Source organism: Carcharodon carcharias, chromosome 1 (assembly GCF_017639515.1).
Source record: "Carcharodon carcharias isolate sCarCar2 chromosome 1, sCarCar2.pri, whole genome shotgun sequence".
NCBI classification, from domain to species: domain Eukaryota; kingdom Metazoa; phylum Chordata; class Chondrichthyes; order Lamniformes; family Lamnidae; genus Carcharodon; species Carcharodon carcharias.
Window position 1 is genome coordinate 17,255,800 of NC_054467.1, and position 20,625 is coordinate 17,276,424.

The window sequence follows — 20,625 nt, forward strand, 5'->3', positions numbered from 1 at the left end:
ACAAAGTTCCAAATTCACACATCCTCAGAGAAAAACTTTCTCCTCATATCTGTCCTAAAAGGGCGACTCCTAATTTTAAAACTGTGCCCCCTAGTTCTGGACTCACCCACAAGAGGAACCATTCTTTCGATGTCCACCTTGTCAAGACCTTTCAGGATCTTGTATACTTCAGTCAAATCACCCCTCACTCTTCTAAACTCCAGGGGAAACACGCCCAGTCTGTCCAACCTTTCCTCATAAGACAACTCACTCATTCCAGGTATCAATCTAGTAAACCTCCATTGAACCACCTCCAATGCATTTACATTCTTCCTTAAATAAGGGGACCAAAACTGCACACAGCATTCGAGGTGCAGTCTCACCAATGCCCTGTATAACTAAAGCATAATATCCTTACTTTTATGTTCAATCCTTCTCGTAATAAAGGATAGCATTCCATTAGCCTTCTTAATTACTTGCTGTAGCTGCATACTAACTTTTTGTGACTCATCTACTAGAACACCTAGGTCCCTCTGCACCTCAGAATTATGCAGGCGTTCTCCATTTAAATAGAACTCTACTTTTTTGTTCTTCCTGCCAAAGTGAACAACTTCACATTTTCCCATATTAAACTCCATTTGTCAGATCTTTGCCTGCTCAATCAACCTATCTATATCAATTTACAACCTCCTCATGTCCTCTTCACAACATACTTTCCTACCTATCTTTGTGTCATCTGCAAATTTGACTACCATGTCTTCACTCCCCTCATCTAAGTCATTGATGTAAATCATAAAAAGTTGAGGCCCCAGTACAGACCCCTGTGGGATGCCACATCACATCCTGCAATCAGAAAAAGACCCAGTTAGGCATACTCTCTGATTTCTGCCAGCCAGCCAATCCTCTATCCAAGCTAATATGCGCTTTTATTTTCCGTAATAAAGTTTGATGTGGCACCTTATCAAATGCCTTCTGGAAATCCAAGTACAGAATGTCTACAGGCTCCCCTTTATCCACTGCACAAGTTATTCCTTCAAAAAACTCCATAAATTGGATAGACGTGATTTTCCTTTCACACAACCATGCTGACTCACAGGTGAGGTTCCCATGTGTCTGCTGCCCTTGTCCTTCTAGATGTTAATAACCAAATTATTTGTTTTTTGTGATGAGGAATAGCTATTTGCCTGGACATTGGGGATAACGCCCCTGTTCTTCTTCAAATAATGCCATGGGATCTTTTACATCCACTTCAGAGGGCAGATGGAGGCCTCGATTTAAAGTCTCATTTGAAAGACTGCGCCTATGACAGGGCAGCACTCCCTCATTATGACCAGTTCCCAGGTGCAGTACCCCAATTTGTAATGATCCCAGATGAGATACCCCAAATTGTTCTGTTCCCAGCTGCGCAGTGATGGGCTTCCCTTCTTATTTTAACCCCCTTGGTTGGTCGCAACAAGGTTAATTTAAAAAGGATCCCTTCCCTCATGGATACCTTTTCCCAGTCCAAATGTATTTATGTTCTAGAAGGCGCCAATTTAACCAGGCTTTCTTGAGTTAAAGAAAGAGTAAGTTAATTAGTTACTAAAAACTTGAGAAAAATAATAAAAACGCAACATACATACATACAGATCAGAAATGAGAAGTTGAGTCCAAAAATAAAAGTTATAAAGATATACGAATCAGTCTTTGGCTTGTCCATGAGGAGTAGATGGGGAAACATTGCAGCCGTTAAGTTGGGTGATTCTGGTAGAGTTGTATTTGGCAGTTAAGCAGTTGGTTTGGAGACACTTAGCTCTGCAGGTTAGCTGAAGGAGTTGTCCTGTTTCCTTTTTGACTGTGGCTTTGTTGACTTGCCTCCAGCCAGAGAGAGAGAGAGAGAGAGAGAGAGAGAGAGAAAAGACTTTTACCTACAAGCTGCAGGGATGCCTAGCTACTGTTCTTCTGCAGTGACAGAAGACTCTGTCTTCAGCACACACTTACACCCTAGAAATAGAACACAACGATCAGGTTTTCAGCTGGGTTTTTAACCGCTTTTCTTGTGTATTCCTGGAAGGGAAAAACAAATATGTCTTTCCCCCAGAATCTGCTTTCTTTCAATTCAGATCACGTCTATATTCTGAGACATAACTCAACAAGAGATGGTTTCTGCTGAGATGTGGTAATCGGTCTCCATTGTCTCCGCAACCACAGGAGATTGAAGTTCAGTCTTTTGCATCACATCTCTCCCTTTCAAGTGTCTCTGTCTGAAATGGGCCTTGACACCATTTTAGGTTTGACATTTCAGGTCTTCTCCGGGGCATCTGAGGGCCTCTCCAGGGTTAAGCATAATCCATATAGGAATTTTCCAGGAAGTGGTTACTCTACAGTCTCAGCCAGCTTTTGCTTGCATGTCCTTTTAAAAAAATCATGTCTTCCTCAAAAGGGTCAATATGTCTGTAAGTAATTCAGGCTGTGATCTGCTGTCATGACACTCAGTACTGCGCTGGAGTGTCAGGCTTGACTTTTAAGTTCAAGTCCTGGAGCCTTCTGACTCAGAGGCAGGAGCAATACCCACTCAGCCACGGCTGGCAGATGCCTAAACAAGATGCTCACTCTGCTTACATGGACCACCAGCCTCTGCTCCTCAATAACCTACAAAACACATCGTCTGAAAACTGCTGAGGAAGTCACAACACAAAATCACATCACCACCAAACTTGTCAGCTCTGCCTGTGGGGGCAAAAGCCTCCACTTTACCCCCATCTGCTTGCACAATTTGCTGCCTCAGTTGCAAAATATTGCATTCCATTTGGGCTTACTCACCACATGCCACATTGCTGGATATGCAAGTGCATGCCCAAGTGCACTTCCATCTTGTGGTTGCCAGTTCTCTTCAGCGTAACTCATGCGCATCTCCATCGTTCAGTAGAAAAGCTGCTGACAAAACCACTTTGCCAATTCTTTCTGATTTGTTCTGTCCACCAACAGCTCCACTCAAGTCACCCAGCATGGTCAATCCACCCTCATTCTTTGACTTGACCATACCAAGTTGCTGGAGTGGAGAGGGATGCATCTCTAAATCACCGGGTCATCTCCACTCTGACATGCTGTCAGCCAGGATTCAACCGGACACTTTTCAACCGCTTTAAATGGGAGAGAGAAAGGGCACCTCCAATATTCATCTACATAGGGTCTTTGTGAAGGCAACAAACGTCCTTGCGGACAAATGCAAACCATGCCCCATGCCACTGAAACATTCCCACTAACTGAACTATCTGGTGATCATCAAAAGATGGCTGGAACAATATGCCAAGTCTGCATAAGGTAAATAATCATACAAACCTGCTGCAAAAACAACTGTTTCACCCAGTCGACATTCAGCAAAGCTCTTGGTGCAATGAAACAAGGGCACAGATTTTTGCTGGGGGTGGCGGCAGTGGAGGTGCCTCATGCCCAGTGTTCTTTATAACAGAGATAGGAAGGGTCGCTGGTTAAAAGGGACAGACTGAGACAGAGGGTGTGGATAGATCCTCCTGGGGTTTATTTTGTGTACAGCTAATTCAAAGACAACAATTATGCGCAGAAAGATTCATTTATCAATTTATCCAATAAAAATATATGAATTATTTATTTTACTGGAAACAATAAAAAAAAGTCACTTCATCATCACCCCAGCAATAAATAACCTCTGAATTATAATCAGCATTGCCACTGAAGATCCAGTGGTAATATATTAAATTGTCAAAATGTCACAATCTTTTACACATGCAAAACAATCTTAAAATGTCCTACATTCTTAGCTGGAAGCTGCAACTGACAACCACATTCCAATTTTCAAACCAATTTTGCCAACCCAACAGTGATTGAACACTGAATGATGGTGGACATGCTTTGCTTAACAATTAATTCTCTGGCCCTTAAAAGGGAGATAATTCCATTCCTCCTTCTTCTCAAGTTCTCTACCCGAAGGTAGTTTCGACTCACAGTGCCACAACCTCTCTCCGCCATGGATAGGGCAAGGTGGCAGGTCCTAATTCCACCCCAGCTAGTACGGGGAATGAACCCCAAGCTGTTGGCACCAATCTGATCCACACCAGCCCCAACTGAACCAACCGGCCCCCCAAGGAGTCCAAGTAGCTGTGGCAACATACACTTTTCACCTGCGTGTTGTAGCCTGGAGCTATGGATAGTGATGGCAGAGGCTCCAATTTCTTACCATCACGTGGCTAACCAGGAATCTCTCCGCTTTTACCAGCTCCCATTGGCGTTTGTTGTAACAATTTGCAGATTGATACTCAACGCGCTATGAATGCGTCTTCCTTGGCCAGCAGGTCCTGGAGTGGGATTTGAGCCCGGAGCTTCCAGCTTAGAAAGAGGGACTCTACCCACTGCGCTACAAGACCTCCAATTCCATCCTACCAGAAGAGTAAAACATTCTGCCATTACATGGGACGATAGTTCGATAAAAAAGTGCAGCAACCAACTTATGAGCAACACTGTGGGAGACCTGCAAGTGATAATTAATAATGGCACTTGTAGTGCTCAGCTACCAACTCACACACTTCAGATATCACACTTTTATGTCACAATTAAAAAGAGAAAGTACTGAAAAACAGGAAGCAGTATGTGGAATGTTCAAAGGCATGATTCATGATCATAATGGAAGCAAAATGTCAGCCTCTTAATTTACATGATCAAATACAATTAAAAAACAAGACAAAGTCAACAATTTGAACTCCTGCTTGATTAGTAATTAAACTTCGAATCAAATTGCTTCATTTATGAACCATTTCACAGAAAAATCTCGGTGCCTTAAAGGGACACAGGTCCAACTAATATCTGTATAATAGTGTGTATTACACAATTTGATAGTCCAGAGCGCAAACAGCACATCAGCCTGGTTAAGATGTGCAAACTTGGGATATCTGTGTCTACATATTTACATTGGATGAACAGCAGCAGAAGTAATAGCCTTCTGGTGTATTGACAACTAACAAGGCACAAGCAGCCTCAAACTGATAAAAGACAGCGCTCCTTTAAAACCATTCATTGGTGGCCTAATTTTGACATTGGTTTTTACACCTGGGTTAACTATTTTTTGAATACAAGATACATAAAGATCTGTGATATTTAGTATGTTGAGTATTTCCGTGTCAGTTTAATAGTGGGGAGGGGGCGTGGGGGAGGTGCGAATGGAGAAAGCATTCTTACCTTGAGATAGAGGGCTCTGTCCCCCCCTCCTGAAACAGCTCCGAGAGTTGAGGTGCTCCATTTACAACAGCATACAGAGAAGGTTTATGGGATAAATTGTCCGATGCACTGCTGCTCACAGGTCCCTCTGGCCTGCTACTTGAAGACTCATTTGTGTCTGTATGGCGCTGCAATGCCCTGCTGCCGGAGGAAATCTCCACGATCCCAAGCTCCAGGAACTGGCTGCTTTCTTTGATTCGCTGCTGAATCATGGGGGTCAGAGGCATCTCAAAGCTGAAGCCACATTCGCTCTCGTCCGTGGAAGAGATCATGTCCAGGGAGTCCAGGCTGTTGTACGAGGTGCCTTTCAGTCGCTGGCACTCCATAATATGTTCAAACTGTGAGCTGAAAATATCGGTCACCTCACTGGGTAAAGTCCATGCACCCTCAAATTCTGGCTTGTCCGTTACGGTCAACATCAGCAAACTGAGGAGGCAACAATCAGAAGTGCAATTAGGAAAACACAGGAAATCCAGCACATTTTATTCCTCTATAGTAGCTGCAGAAATTATCATCTGTTAACTTCTCCCAGCAGTACCCATTACTTTTGGAACGTCACTATTCTATTTTATTCAATGAATATTTAAACTATAAATCCTTCTTTCATACTGTCAACAATGAAAACCATTATAATGAGGTTTCTGTAATGCTCTTCAAATCATTAAGAGGAGATGGTGGTCTAGTAGTAATGTCACTGGGCTAGTAATCCAGAGGTCTATTTCCTACCCTTACTAACCTGAAGACATCAACTGTCGCTAGGATATTGTCCATGTGCCGAGAATACTTCAGTTCATTGCACAAGAGATCATTATTTATGCATGAGCATGGGAGGGGTGGTCATTCACAGCCAAATCCGCTCTTATCTCATACAACATCCACAAAGATATATTTTTTGCAGCAGTGTTCACTTACTTGTCATCAGAGCAGTGACAATTGGCGATTCATCACCTCTTGAGTCCAGAGGCGGATTGAGAGCAAATGTAATGCTGTAGACTATCAGTGTAGGCTAAATGTAGATTATCAGTGCTGATAGAATCAGGGATGTTCCTCACCCACAAAGCTCATGTGCAGACCAGGTAAGGTGCTCACTCAATCAATGGGAGAGAGTCTTCTATCAACAACCTTTGTTTTCCGCATTCCCACTTCCCCACCCCACCTTGTCCCACCCAATGTCACTGATTGATTTCACCTACATCACAAAGAACATTGGTCTCCAAAACTACAGGAAATTACTATTCCATCATAGAGTATGAGACAGCCCAATCCCTACTACATAAAACTTAAAAATAGTGTGTAAACTATTGAGAATTTAACAAACTCAACCTGACAACATATGATCGATGGGCTTTATTACAAAATACAGAGTGCAGTAGACCTTTCATTTTTATTCTGTAAATTAAGGAGACCTGCATTTTGCAACATTTTGTAACTATTCGTAAACTGAAATGTTCATGGTTGTGCAATCCTTTTTATTATTTTATACTTTATTTTTAATGACTGTCTATAACTATATTATGAATTATGATTCTGTTTTGCTTGTATCGTCATCACAATTCGACACTTGCTGCCGTGATGATTTTTCAACAAACCAATTGCCTATCTATCTATCAGGTTACAAACATACAAAATTCAAGAGCAGGGAAAGACCAGCAGGTCCAGCAGTTTGCCCCACACTCACGGTGACTAGCATTATGACTAAATAACACCACCACCACCCCACAGCCATGTAATTTCCTGGGAGAGGCAACAAATTGGAAAAAAAGGTAGCACATTATCCTCATGAGGACATCCCTTTGCTAAGGAGCCTCAGTAAACAGTTCCTCCCCAGCTGTCAAGGTTTTGAATCTGATGCATGTTATTTTATATACTAGATTCTGGACCTTAAACTCGCCCAGGTGCAGTACAGGTAGCAATGGCATAACAACGGCACAAACCACGTCAGGAATTTATCGATGTGCCAGACTTGCAACTCATTTCATGGTGCCACACTATTCCAATTGTATCTGTTCCTGTGTTGCTTCTAACCAGGCAGGTTTTATATCAAGGAGATTCAAATGGAGCGAAAGTTAGAGGATTGATAGCTGTTCACATTTTCTGATTTTATTATTAAACTAAGGTGTGCTAGAAGAGTGTGCAAAAAACACATATCCATTAAACTTCTCAGTCTTGAAGATTGGCCCCAATTACACACGAGGTCCTCACCAAATACTAATTGGTTTTAGGAAATTGTCCAATTTAGTTGACTTGCGACTTACCTTCTAACTTGGCAAATGTTTTTTTTTATTTTAACAGTTCACCGAAAGCAATGGGAGTGAAGAAATCCGAGATACTAGGCACACATCAGATGATCAACAAAAAGCATGAAAGCTTTCATCTTTTTTGGACCAAAATAACTTTCATTAACAGTCGTTTGGTGGTTCAGAACTGGAGAATTGCTGAAAAAAAGAGACATTTTTTGACAAAGCTTTTCATCTTGCAACTCAGGACAATTTCTAAGAAAATACCAATGTCAGAGGAAACAACATGGGATGACATCTTAGAAGGCTCCTCAAATGAAGTCATTGGGTAGAACTGAAAAACAAAAAAGGAGCAATCACATTGCTCGGAGTGTACTATAGGCCCCCAAACAGAGAGAAATAGAAGAGCAGATATGTAGGCAAATTTCAGAGAAGTGTAAAAATAATAGGGTAGTTATAATGGGGGATTTCAACTCCCTCAACATTAACTGGGTTAGTCATAGTGTGATAGGTTTAGAGGGAGCGGAATTCTTAAAATGCATTCAGGAGAGCTTTTTAAGCCAGTACGTAAAAGGTTCTACAAGAGATGGGGGTGGTCCTGGACTTAATTTTATGGAACGAAGCCGGGCAAGTGATAGAGGTATCAGCAGGGGAGCATTTTGCAGATAGTGATCATAACTCAGTTAGATTCAAGGTTGTTATGGAAAAGGACAAAAATGGGCCATAAATCAGAGTTCTAAATTGGGGGAAGGCTGATTTTAATAAGATCAGATATGATTTGGCCAGAGTAGACTGGGAGCAACTACTTTTAGATAAATCTGTGTCGGAGCAGTGGGGCTCATTCAAGAAGGAAATAGGGAGAGTACAGGGCCAACATATTCCAGTAAAGATAAAGGGTGGGACCAACAAATCCAGGGAACCCTGAGTGCCGAGGGATATACAGGATTGGATAAAGAGAAAAAGGGAGATTTATGGCAGACACTGAGGGCTCAAAACAGCAGAAGCCCAAGAGGAGTATAGAATGTGTAGGGGGGGATCTTAAAAAGGAAATTAGGAAAGCAAAAAGGGGGCATGAAAAAAATTGGCAGGTAAAATAAAGGAAAATCCAAAGTTATTTTACAAGAAAGAGTAGGGCCCATTAAGGACCATAGTGGTAATTTGTGTGGAGCCGGAAGACGTAGGTAGGGTTCTACATGAATACTTTGTGTCAGTGTTCACAAGTGAGAAGGACGACATGGGTATGGAAATCAGGCAGAATGATTGTGATGTAATTAAAGAAATTAGAATAGAAAGGGAGGAGGTTCTAAGTGATCTGGCAGGCTTAAAAGTAGATAAATCTCCAGGCCCGGATGAAAAGTATCCCAGGCTGTTGAGTGATGCAAGGGAGGAGATAGCAGGGGTGCTGGCAATAATTTTCAATACCTCTCTGGCCACAGGAGAGGTGCCAGAGGACTGGAGGACAGTCAATATGGTACCGTTATTCAAGAAGAGAGGAAGGGATAAACCAGGGAACTACAAACCAGTCAGTTTAACCTCAGTGGTGGGGAAACTATTAGAAGCAATCCTGAGGGACAGAATTAATCTACACTTGGAGAGGCAGGGATTAATCAAGGACAGTCAGCATGGTTTTGTTAAGGGGAGGTCATGTCTGACCAATTTGATTGAATTTTTCGAAGAGGTGACCAGGTGTGTAGATGAGAACAATGCATTTGTCGTAGTCAGCTTGGACTTCAGCAAGGCTTTTGACAAGGTCCCGCACGGGAGACTGATAACGAAGGTAAGAGCCAATGGGATCCAAGGCAATTTGGCAAATTGGATCCAGAATTGGCTGAGTGGCAGGAAGCAGAGGGTGATGGTCGAGGGTGTTGTTGTGACTGGATGCCTGTGTCCAGTGGGGTTCCACAGGGATCGGTGTTGGGTCCCTTGCTGTATGTGGGATATATAAATGATTTAGACTTGAATGTAGGAGGGTTGATCAGTAAAGTTTGCAGATGACATGAAAATTGGTGGGGTGGTAAATAGTGAGAAGGATAGCCTTAGGTTACAGGAGGATATAGACGGGCTGGTCAGATGGGCTGATCAGTGGCAAATGGAATTGAATCTGGATAAGTGTGAGGTGATGCACTTGGGCAGGACAAACAAGGCACGGGAATACACGATGAATGGTAGGACCCTGGGAAATACCAAGGATCGGATTGGTGTGCATGTCCACTGGTCCCTTAAGTTAGCGGGACAGGTAGATAAGGTGGTTAAGAAGGCATATAGGATACTTGCCTTTATTAGCCGAGGCATAGAATATAAGAGCAGTGAGGTTATGCTGGAACTGTATAAAATGCTGGTTAGGCCACAGCTGGAGTATTGCATGCAGTTCTGGAATTCGCATTATAGGAAGGATGTGATTGCATTAGAGAGAGAGTGCAGAGGAGATTTATTAGAATGTTGCCTGGGCTGGAGAGTTTTAGTAATGAGGAGAGATTGGATAGACTGGGGTTATTTTCCTTGGAGCAGACAAGACTGAGGGGGGACATGATTAAGGTGTATAAAATTGAGGGGCATAGATAGGGTTAGACAGGAAGGAACTTTCCCCTTGGGATCAATAACTAGGGGGTGGGGGGGGGAGACATAGATTTAAGGTAAGGGGTAGGAGGTTTAGAGGGGATGTGAGGAAGAATATTTTCATCCAGAGGGTGCTGGGAATCTGGAACTCACTGACTGAAAGGGTGGTAGAGGCAGAAACCCTCATTACATTTAAGAAGTACTTGGATGTGCACTTGTGATGCCATGGCATATAAGGCTGTGGGCCTAGTGCTGGAAAATGGGATTAGAATGGTTAGGCACTTGTTTGACTGGCACAGACTTGATGGGCCGAAGGGCCTTTTTCTTTGCTGTAGGTCTCTATGACTCTACTAACATATATACCGTATGAGAACAGATAATGCTTGACGGTTAACTGTCAGTTAAAATCAACAGGTGTATTCTCCAGGCCCCGCCTCCATGGAAACCAATCAATACTCCCATCTCATGCAGTATAAATATGCTCTTTCCCCTGACATTGATACTTTCTTACGAATTGTCCTGATGAGTTGCAAGACGAAAAGCTTCGACAAAAAATGTCTATTTTTTCAGCAATATTTAAATTTCATTAATTATGCAAACAGAAATGTTTCCCTGTTCTGGAGCCCTGGCTGTGGGGTTTGAATCAACTAAATTGGACAATTTCCTAAAACCAATTAATGTTTGGTGAGGACCTCAGGCTTAAGTAATTGGGACCAATCTTCAAGACTTATAGTTCAATGGATATGTGGTTTTTTTTTGCACACTGTTCTAGCACACTTTAATAATAAAAACAGAAACTGTGAGCAGTTTTTTAAGCTATCAACTCTCTAACGTTCGCTCCATTTGTCTCCACTTGAATTTCCTTGATATAAAACCTGTCTGGTTAGATGCAACACAGGAATAGATCCATTTGTAGTAATGTAGCATCATGAAGTTATAGACAAATACACATATATCAATCAGAATATGAATTCAACGCAGGTTGCTAGTGTCCCACCACAAATCCAATGTCACCACTGGCAATCTTTATGATAAAAGCAAAAAACTGCGGATGCTGGAAATCCAAAACAAAAACAAAAACACCTGGAAAGACTCAGCAGGTCTGACAGCACCTGCGGAGAGGAGCACAGTTAACGTTTCGAGTCCGTACGACTCTTCACCAAAATCTTTATGCAATCGTTATGATAAGGGTGAGTGCTAAGCAAAATCTGTCAGGCCAGCAATGCTAATATATAATCCAGGGCTAAATAAAGGCATATATTGAGAAACAGCAGAAATTATCTCCTTTTACAGCAGCCTGTTAGAATTATGTTCAGTACTTAGCCTCTTCACAATTGCAAAGCTCAAGTGAAGATACCTTGCCTGGGCATTTTCACAAAGCTGGTGTGATTGGCATTGGACTCAACCACTGGTAAGGGGGAGGTGGGAGGTGGGAGGGGGAGGAATATAAAATACCAGATTGCTTTGGGAGATAAAAAGAAACTGCCAGAATTTGTTGCCTATAAGGGCAGTAATTAAAATTTAAAATTACCAACAATGTTTATTTATGCTAAATATGTTGTGAAGACAGGCCCATATACATGCCTCAGCTTTTACATTTTTAGAGCTCCTGCCCCGCCTGATTCTTAAGATTTTTAAACACTGAACGATCTTTCTGTCAGCTTCACGCCTTTAGTTTTCCTGAAGAAACCAATTATTGGTTACTATGGCAACAATGGTCCAAGTCGCATTGCTTCACCTGTCAGTCTGGATAACAAGAACAGTTAAGCATTTTGAGCGCGGAGGGCCTCACAGTCAAGTTGAATTGTCTGATTGTCCAAAAACCAATACACGTTATGTTCCACACAAGAGTCAATAGGGCAGCTGTGGAGAATGGGAACCCTACCTGTTTTGGTGATGATTTTCCACCACCACCCCACCCCCATTATCTCTGGAACACTTGGGTCGACTGTAGCACCTGCCCTGCTAGCCTAGTGAGGTGAAGCAAGACAGGACGCAACCAGGGATCCAAACGTGGGGCTTCCCTCCCTTCCCTCCACATACACATAGGTATGGAGGGAAGACTGGAATCGCCCATTGCTGTTGCTACACATCTGGCAGCAGTTTTCTCCAGGATACCATGGCAGAGGCCCCAGAGTAGAGGCCTCTACTCAGCCCAGGGAACCTGGGAGAGCAGCCGCGAAGAGGGGGAAAATGAAATGGAAAATGGTCTAAAGGGACAGAATTTTTTTACAATTCAAAGAACATATAATTGTGACGAATTTAAATAACTTTCCTGAACTTCAGGACCACGGCTCAAATCTCCACGGCACCTCCACCAACCAGCTCTCAAATCACTACATCATCATATAACTAGAACCAGAGCTGACACTTCATCCAGTAACTAGTGCTTGAACTGCACTGTCATGCACTACCTAGCAACCTGACAGAAAGATCATCCACCAATCTCCACTTGAACCACCATATCATCCACAAACTAACATCTGATTTACACAGCATCCATTCCACTTAAATCGCAACATTATCCACTAACTTGTACCAAATTTCCACGTCATCCACCAACTAGAAACTAAATTGTCACCACATTCACTAATTAGCACCCAAACAGACATGCCATCCACCAACCAGCACTTAAAGCGACACACCATCAACTAATTAATGTTGAATGGGAAAACCATCCATTAACTCGTGCCCAAATCATGTCATCCACTAACTCGCACTTGATCCACACCATCCACTAGCTAGAACCTGATTCACACCACCCACTGCCTAGCCTGATTCACATTACCCAGTAACTAGCTCAATTCATTACACCCACTAACTATCCCCTTATTAACATTGCCCACTAACTGACCCCCGATTCACATCGCCCACCAACTAGCATCTGATTCACTACACCCACTAACAATTTCGTGTTGCACTGTGGGCTAGTTCATAAATGTTTGAATTTTAGGAACAGGAAAAGATTCAACAAGCTAGCCCTTTTGAATGGACCATAACCCACTTAATCATCTTCTCAGAACGTTCCTCACCTCAATCCCTTCTCCCTTCAGAAAAGTACTGGGACTGGTTGTCCCTAATTACTGTTCCAAACAGCGGACCAAGTCAGCCAGGATGTGGATCATGAATAAAGCACTAATAATGGATCTGCCTAATCTTCCAAGAAATGGGATCACCAATATTGACTTGTTCAAGAAAAGAATGAAGAGGGAGGAATGCTGGAAATATGGAGGTCTCACAACAGCAGTGAACTAAAAAAAGGCAATATCCTTGAGTTCTGCTGTACTGCTGGAAGTATATAGTCCTTAGCACCCAAGCTACCTGTAGTCATGGATACCAGCCTAGTCAGCAATGTCCACCCCGCACCCCCCCCCCCAAACCCAGAACAGGAAAGATTTATCCATCAAAAGGAAGCCCTAACATTGGTCCAGTGAGGTAACCAAATCCCTCTTGAATCCAGATATCTTCTTCCTATAGCAAGTTCTGGGGCCATAAGTGGTACTCAGGTCTCAGCAGCCATGACCTTTGCTCAGGCCTCTGTTGGGCATGAAGAGCCAGGTCTCCTGACCCTGAGCAATGGTCCCCTCCATGTCTGGTGCTAATCCCAGGGCAGCCTACTTCTTTCCCAATTTCAGTTCTTCGAATGATAATCTATTCCAGTTGAGCCTGAGCTTGAACAGGAACTTCAAGTCCAAAGGAGTATGATCGATGGCCCCAGAGCTTGCTACAGAAATTAGATACCTGGATTCATGGGGGATTTGGTTACCTCACTGGGCCAGTGTTAGGGCTTCCTTTTGATGGATAAATCCTTCTAGTTCGTGGGGGTGGACTTTGCCGAATAGGCTGGTATCCATGACTACAGGTAGCCTGGCTGCTGGGGACTCTGCTCTACCAGTTGTACAACGGGGTCAGGATGGTTGCTGTCTATGGGAGAAAACTGGAATGGCCTCAGATGAGGCAAGACAGAGGGATCCAACCAGTTTAATGAAATCTAACTCAATAAAGACCAGCTGATTTTTTAGTTCTGTACATTTACCTGTCTGCTTTAAATCCCATTTTATGAATAAGGAACTAGGTCTGTAAAGCCTACTGCTTTTTAGTATATTTAAGATCACAAGAAATTGGAGCCCAAGAAAGCCACTGGGTCTCCAGATCTGCTCTGTCATCCAATAATATCATGGTTGATCTGATTGTCGCCCTAACTCCACTTTCCTGTCTGTCCCCCATAACTCTGGACTCCCTTGTACATCAAATCTATCTAACTCAGGCTTGAATATATTAAATGACCCAGCTTCCACTGCTCCCTGGGGAAGAGCATTTCAAACACCCACTGAGAGAAGAAATTCCTCCTCACCTCCATCTTGAATGGGAGACCACTTAGTTTGAAACTGTGTTCCCTAGTTCTAGGCTCCCCCACAAGGTGAAACGTCCTCTCAGCATCCACCCTGTCAAATCCCCTCAGAATCTTAAATATGCCCCACGTAACTTCAGCAGAAATCTCGCTTACACACACAAATGGATTTTGCCTGGGGCACGAAGCGGGAATAGGAAAGCTACAAGGAAATTCACCTCCACTCTTGATACGTTTTTTTAAGTATTTTGATCAATATTGTCCCAAATGGTTTTAGACCAGTGTAAAGGATAGCTCAGAAAGCAGCTTCACTTACTTAGCAGTTGGATCTCCTAGGAGATTCCTCACAGTGGAAAAAAGTAAAACAATTCAGGTATCTTTTACTCGTTGCTTTTGCCTGTTCCTGTTATGCTTCCCCCTGTTTCCTTCTCCCCTATTGGTATTTCGGGGGTTTTTTACACTCCCTTGGTTTTGTTTGACTTCACTTTTCCTACTTCTGTTAATTTTTATCTTACATTTTTGTCCATTCTATGTAGAATTATTCCACTTTCCATGAGGAGCCTTTGGTCCATTGTCCAGGTGAAAAATGGGCAGGCAGTTCCTGGGAATCTTGGCGGGGTGGGGGGACGGGTAAATTCTTTTGACTATTCTTGGAATCTAGGGCCTTTTCATGTCTGTTATGCTAGGTATGTTATCTTTCATGGTAGAGGCTTGATGGATATGGGCAGCCTGGAAGTTTTGATACTGGACTGGCAACATGAGCTTAAATCCCACCTTGACAAGTTGTTAAATCTGATAACTTCCAGGCTGGCGCCAGCTAAAATGACGATGACAGCTACTGGGTTGATGCAAAAGCCCAACTAGTGCCCTAATTTTCTTCAGGAAACCTGCCACTCTTGCCTGGCCTATTCGTTTCTTCAGTCTCTCACTATGTGGCCGCCTCTTAATGCCCTTGGGGCAACTAGGGAAGACCAATGCTGACTTGTCATGTGTTTCCCATATAGAATCACATACAGGGCAGCAGGCCATTCGGCCCACCTCTTAAAGAGTTATTCAATTCGTCCCATTCCCCTGTTCTCTCCCCACAGTCCTGAAATTCTTGTTTACCATTCATCCCAAGAAGGATTTTTTTTTCAAAAAAAAAGGCAATCTAACTATGTAAAGCTGCGAAAAAGGTTAAGCTTTGTTTGATGGTTACTTTCCTAAAGAGCTGGAGTTTTAGTTTTTAAATAGTAGCTTTTATTGGTTGCTTTCTAACAAAACTGAAAATTGGACCAATCAGCATGTTGGCAGACACATCAGCCAATGACCCGGTAGTAAATCTATCTGCACATAGTTAAAAGTAATAGAGAGGGAGCAATCACTACTAGATGAATAAAGGCTTTAATTAGGAAATACTTTTAATTGACATTACACACTTTGGCCAGAATTTTTTTGTCCCATTTTACACCCGATTGGGTGTAAAATAGGGCACGGTGATGTCGGGCGAGCGTCCCGATGTCATCGTGCACTCACGTGATATTTCGGTTGGCGGGCGCTTGCGCGAGTTGGCAGCGCGCCCGCCAACAATTAAGCGGCCCATTAAGCCCATTAAAAAGCCAACTGACGATGACTTATCGCTGCCCATCCAACGTTACGGTTGGCGGGTGGACAAACCAGCCAGGACACCTCTGCATTTTTGAGGGAACCTCATCCATGGGCGGGATGAGGTTTCCGATGTTAATTTTAAAAAGTGAAAATGTCCGGGCAGAATTTTTATCATCCCTATGTTTAGATGAGCGATCCTTACGGGTGGAAATTTTTTTTTTTTTCAGAATTTCACACTATTTATTTTTGGATTTAAAATTCTTCAGCTCTCTGGCTCCAGGGAGCTTTCGTGGTGCGCTCTCCCCCGCGCTCGCACTGACGTCAGCACTCGCCCCCTCCCCCCCGACCCCAACCCCAGCAGCGCATGCTTCACGCTGGCTGGCCGTTAATTGGCCGGCCAGCGTGAAATTGGGGTCGGGAGGCCGATTGCGGGCCACTCCCAGGCCCACCCATTCGACGACCTGAAAATCCTGCCCTGTAATCCCTGACTGCGCGCAGCACCAACTGCTTATACTTATTTTGTACTCCTTATATAAAAGATAAGTTGAACATATATCAAGGGGAGGAGGTGCACAGTAAGCAGGAACTGGAGGAATGTGCGAATGGGGAGACCCAAGGTGCAGCCAAATGATGGTGAATTGAGGTGCTTTAGGAGATTAAATAACCAATAGTAAACTCACAAGAAATGGAATTGCTCCCAATTGTATATGGATTCAAGTATTTGGCCTCTTCTTTGATCTTCTGTACATGACAAATGACCAAAGACTTTCTTATGTGGATGCTCCCTGCTTAACAACACACTTCACTCGGAATAGCTAAATATAATCGATCACCACAGGCACAGCGTCTCAAAACCAGCAACCCCGGGACCGAGGTTGTGTCAGATTTCAGGTCAGGCGGGTTGGGTCAAGCCGGGTTGGGTGGGTTCAAGGGTCACTCAGAGCATGGAAACAGACTGACGCGCAAGTGGCAAAGAGGATAACTATTCAGGCGCCACTCCGCACCAATGCAGCACCTAGCCAAATCATCCAGCTAAGGATTTTTTACTCCATTAGAATAGATTCACGGCGCATTCCAAAATGTTTTTGGGCAGTCAGATTTGAAACATGGTACTGTAGTGACACTCAGGAAATTTCACTATGATGTGCCAGCTTCATACTTGAGCTCTTGACACCCAGTAATAGAAAATGGATCAGAATTTGCTGTCGAAACAATGGTGAGGCTAATGGCCCTCATCATTTGTTATAGATAAATGGTACAGCCAATTCAGGCGAAGAGCTGATGAGTAAATGTTATTGTCTAAAAGTTTCAGTCCAAGTTGCACGATTCCACTGTTAACTTCCTGAAAAGCGTCTTGTTGTCTGCCTTTCCACTGACAGAAATTTAATATCAGCAGGTTGCTGCAGTAGATTTGTGCAGTAGATACAAACTAAGCCTGCCAATCTCTCTGGCACTGAATATTGCCTTTAGCAAGTGTGGAGTCTCATTCCTTCAGGTTTTGAATATTTTGGGAGGTTTTAAAGATGTCAGATTATAAATTTGAAATGATTTTTCTTACTTTCCCATTCAGACTCCTTTTTCTCTCTCGATCTAATTGTTCCTTCCTGATTATTTCTCTTTCTGCGCCTGATTTGACATTGAATTCACTCCCCTTTCCTTCACTCTCTTTCTTAGTCCTTCTTGTCATTATTTCCCAATCCTGCAATCTGTTTTTTACCAAGGGGTTAGCCTGTTCGTTCCTTTCTTCCTCTCACTGTTACCAATTTGCACTTTCAGAAACATTGTGGGCAAAACATTTTGATCTAATGGGCACAGAGACAAATCGGCTATGGCAAATACTACCCCAGGGACTGACCTTAGTGTTTCTCTTGGACCATCATTGGATTTTATGAATGTGCCCCTTTCCTTGCAGTATTCAAAGTACAATGAATCCTTGGGTCAATATAACTCCTCGCTAGAAATAATTTATATGAGGGATTCATTCTATTATTAATCGCTGCCTACAAGGATGGTGGAGGTAGGGACGATTCATGATTTCAAAAGGAAGTTGGATGGACACTTGAGGGAAATAAACTACGGGGACAGAATGAGGGAATGGGGTTGAGTGGATTGCTCCACAGAGAGCTGGCATGGACTCAATGGGCTGAATGGCCTCCTTCCATGCCATAATGAGTCTAACTCTGACCACAGTAGGAGTACAATAGTGATTGACATTAAACATTCGAAATGGGGGGGCTGTTTGTGAACTGGCTGCTCAAACTAACATTCCTAAAATCAGCAAAACTGAGACGGCTTTTACACCTTTCATTTCTATCACACGTGGTTAAACTTCTTTAATTCACTGCGGTCTGTCGTAACCATACGTTGCAATCCAATAGCTTAGTAACAATAAATGGCAATAGAATTACTTTTCTGATTTCGTTCCCAGGGAGGTTCTGCTCATTACGCTCGCTTCGCTTTCTCTCGCGCTCACAAAGACATCGTCATCGTCATCACTCCTGATCTCAGATTGAGCAGCACTTAAAGGCGTCCTCTTCTCGCTATCCCTAGAAACTTCACTGGACTCATCAGTGTTAAAATGGCCATCTCGTTCCTTATCCTTCTCGCTGGACAGGCCCAGCTTTGGACTCGGTTCCTCCATCGCCCCACACTCAGTGTCTTTTGCCAGCTGCTTGTCTCTGTCTTTTTCTGCCGCTGCTCCTGTGTGCCTCTCTGACATTTGAGAGCCAACCTCCTCCAGCACGACGAGTCCAATGTCTTTGCGCACCAGCGATGGACTCTGCAGCGTTTCCTTGTCTCCGGCAGCAAGTTCCTGATGGATCCTCTCGTCCGATGCTCCCCTCAAGAGTTCGTCCTCTCCCGGAGTAGACACTCCTTTGCCCCGATATAGCAGCTCAGCTTGCTGGCCCTGTCCGACTGAGAACATGGGCGCTGTCATTACCCGTGTGGAGCTCACGTGTACCCGCTCAAACTCCCGCACGCTGATTGGCTGTTCAGGCGGCTCGGGCTTGACGTCTTCTGCAATGTCACTTGAACTGGACTCGTCTGTGTCACTCACTGTGCGTCCGTCGTCGGACTCTAGCACCAGGGACCCCACGCTGGTGGCAGGGGCAGAGCATTCTGGTTGGGATTCGGGGCTGGCCTTGTGCTGCTCGTACCCAAAAGCCTGTGGCTTGGCGGCCTGGCCCTGCTCCCGCGCCAAAGCCTTCACCTCAGGCAGCGGGCTGTCCCAGATCTCCTGCTGGGCCTTGTCAGTCTCCTGTCTGAGTACCTGCTCTGCGAGTGATTTGGGGTTCATGCACTGTTCTTCTCCAGGAGACTGGAAGCAACCTGCGGAGAAACAAAAAGGAAATGAAAGGAGGTCATTTTACACTTAGTGTCTGCCAAACAGTTTTTATGTTACATCAAGTCTGCAAGCACAGAAACTGGCCTCTCAGTCTAACCGTCTATGTTGCTGCTTAATCCCTACAAGAGCCTCCTGCCACCCCTACTGGTCAATAAATCCCTCTATTTCTTTCTCACTCGTGGGTTCTAGCTTCCCTTAAAATATACCTATGCTAATCTCCTCAGCTACTCTTTGTGGTAGCAAGTTCCACATTCTAACCACTCTCTGCATCAAGGAGTTTCTCCTGAATTCATTAGTGACTATCTTACATCTATGGCCTCTAATGTGGACCTCCCTAAGAGTGGAAACTTTTTTTGACGCTTACTCTATCAAACCTTTTCATAATGGTCGCTGCCTTCTATTTTCTACAGAAAAGAGCCCTAGCTTGTTGAAAATTTCCCGCTATATATTTCCTCTCGGTTCAGGGACCATTTTTGCTGTTCTGTATTTAGCATTACTGTGCAGCTCAGTAATACGTGACTTTCAGGAGAAGTTACAGAAATTGTTGTAACCAATGACAGTAAATTCTTTTGTTAAGGAAAACATACATTAGCTGACAGTAAGTTAACTCGATGGGTTTTACCAACACCAATTTAAGCCTGAGAGTCAATCAGAATGGCTTGTACATCGGATTGTATTCCATTCTTGCATTGGAAACAAAGAAAAAATCATTTCTTCCTCAGTGTCTCAATGACTGTCAGCTGTGGCTCAGTGGTGCCACTCTCAGCCCTGAAACAGAAGGTCCTCATTCAAGTCCCACTCCAGAGGTTGGAGAACATAATCGAAGCTAAGTAATGCACTGTCGGAGGTGCCATCTTTTGGATGAGACGTTAAACTGAGGCCCCATCTACCCTCTTGGGTAGACCTAAAGGATCCACAGCACTTCTTTGAAGAGCAAAAATGTTTTCCCAGGTGCCTTGGCCAATATCTATCCACTAAACAGACTATCGAGTCATTATCACATTGCAATTTGGGGGAGCTGCTGTGTACAAGTTAGCTGTTGCATTTCCTATACCACAGCAGTGACTGCACATCAAAAGCGCTTCACTGGCTGTGAAGTGCTTGGGGGCCTTGAGTTTATTCAGTCAATAAGCCAAGCAGACTAGGAAAGCCTGGTTTCAATCCTGGCCTGTGCTCAATTTGCCTTTCTCAGGAAATAGGGAGGGGGTGCTACAATTGATCTGGGTTTGAGAGAAATGAAGAAGCCATTCAGTGACCCTTCATTGTTATAGAGTGAGGGAAGGATCAGGACTATCACAAAGTACCAAAACTCAATGCCTAAGGCCCTCACATGAATAACG

The 20,625-nt window shown here is 43.6% G+C and overlaps 1 protein-coding gene across 2 annotated transcripts in view; it reads right to left on the reverse strand.

Annotated features, from left to right (window-relative positions):
- psd3l (pleckstrin and Sec7 domain containing 3, like) overlaps nucleotides 1-20,625 on the reverse strand; it is a 300,860-nt gene that overhangs the window by 176,095 nt on the left and 104,140 nt on the right. For both annotated transcript variants that reach the window (XM_041200467.1, XM_041200457.1), the window contains 2 exons: nucleotides 18,348-19,269; nucleotides 5,170-5,634 (listed from right to left, as the gene is read on the reverse strand). In XM_041200467.1, the coding sequence (XP_041056401.1) occupies nucleotides 5,170-5,634; nucleotides 18,348-19,237 (1,355 nt within the window). In that variant the 5' untranslated portion in view covers nucleotides 19,238-19,269. The remainder of the gene's footprint in view (nucleotides 1-5,169; nucleotides 5,635-18,347; nucleotides 19,270-20,625) is intronic.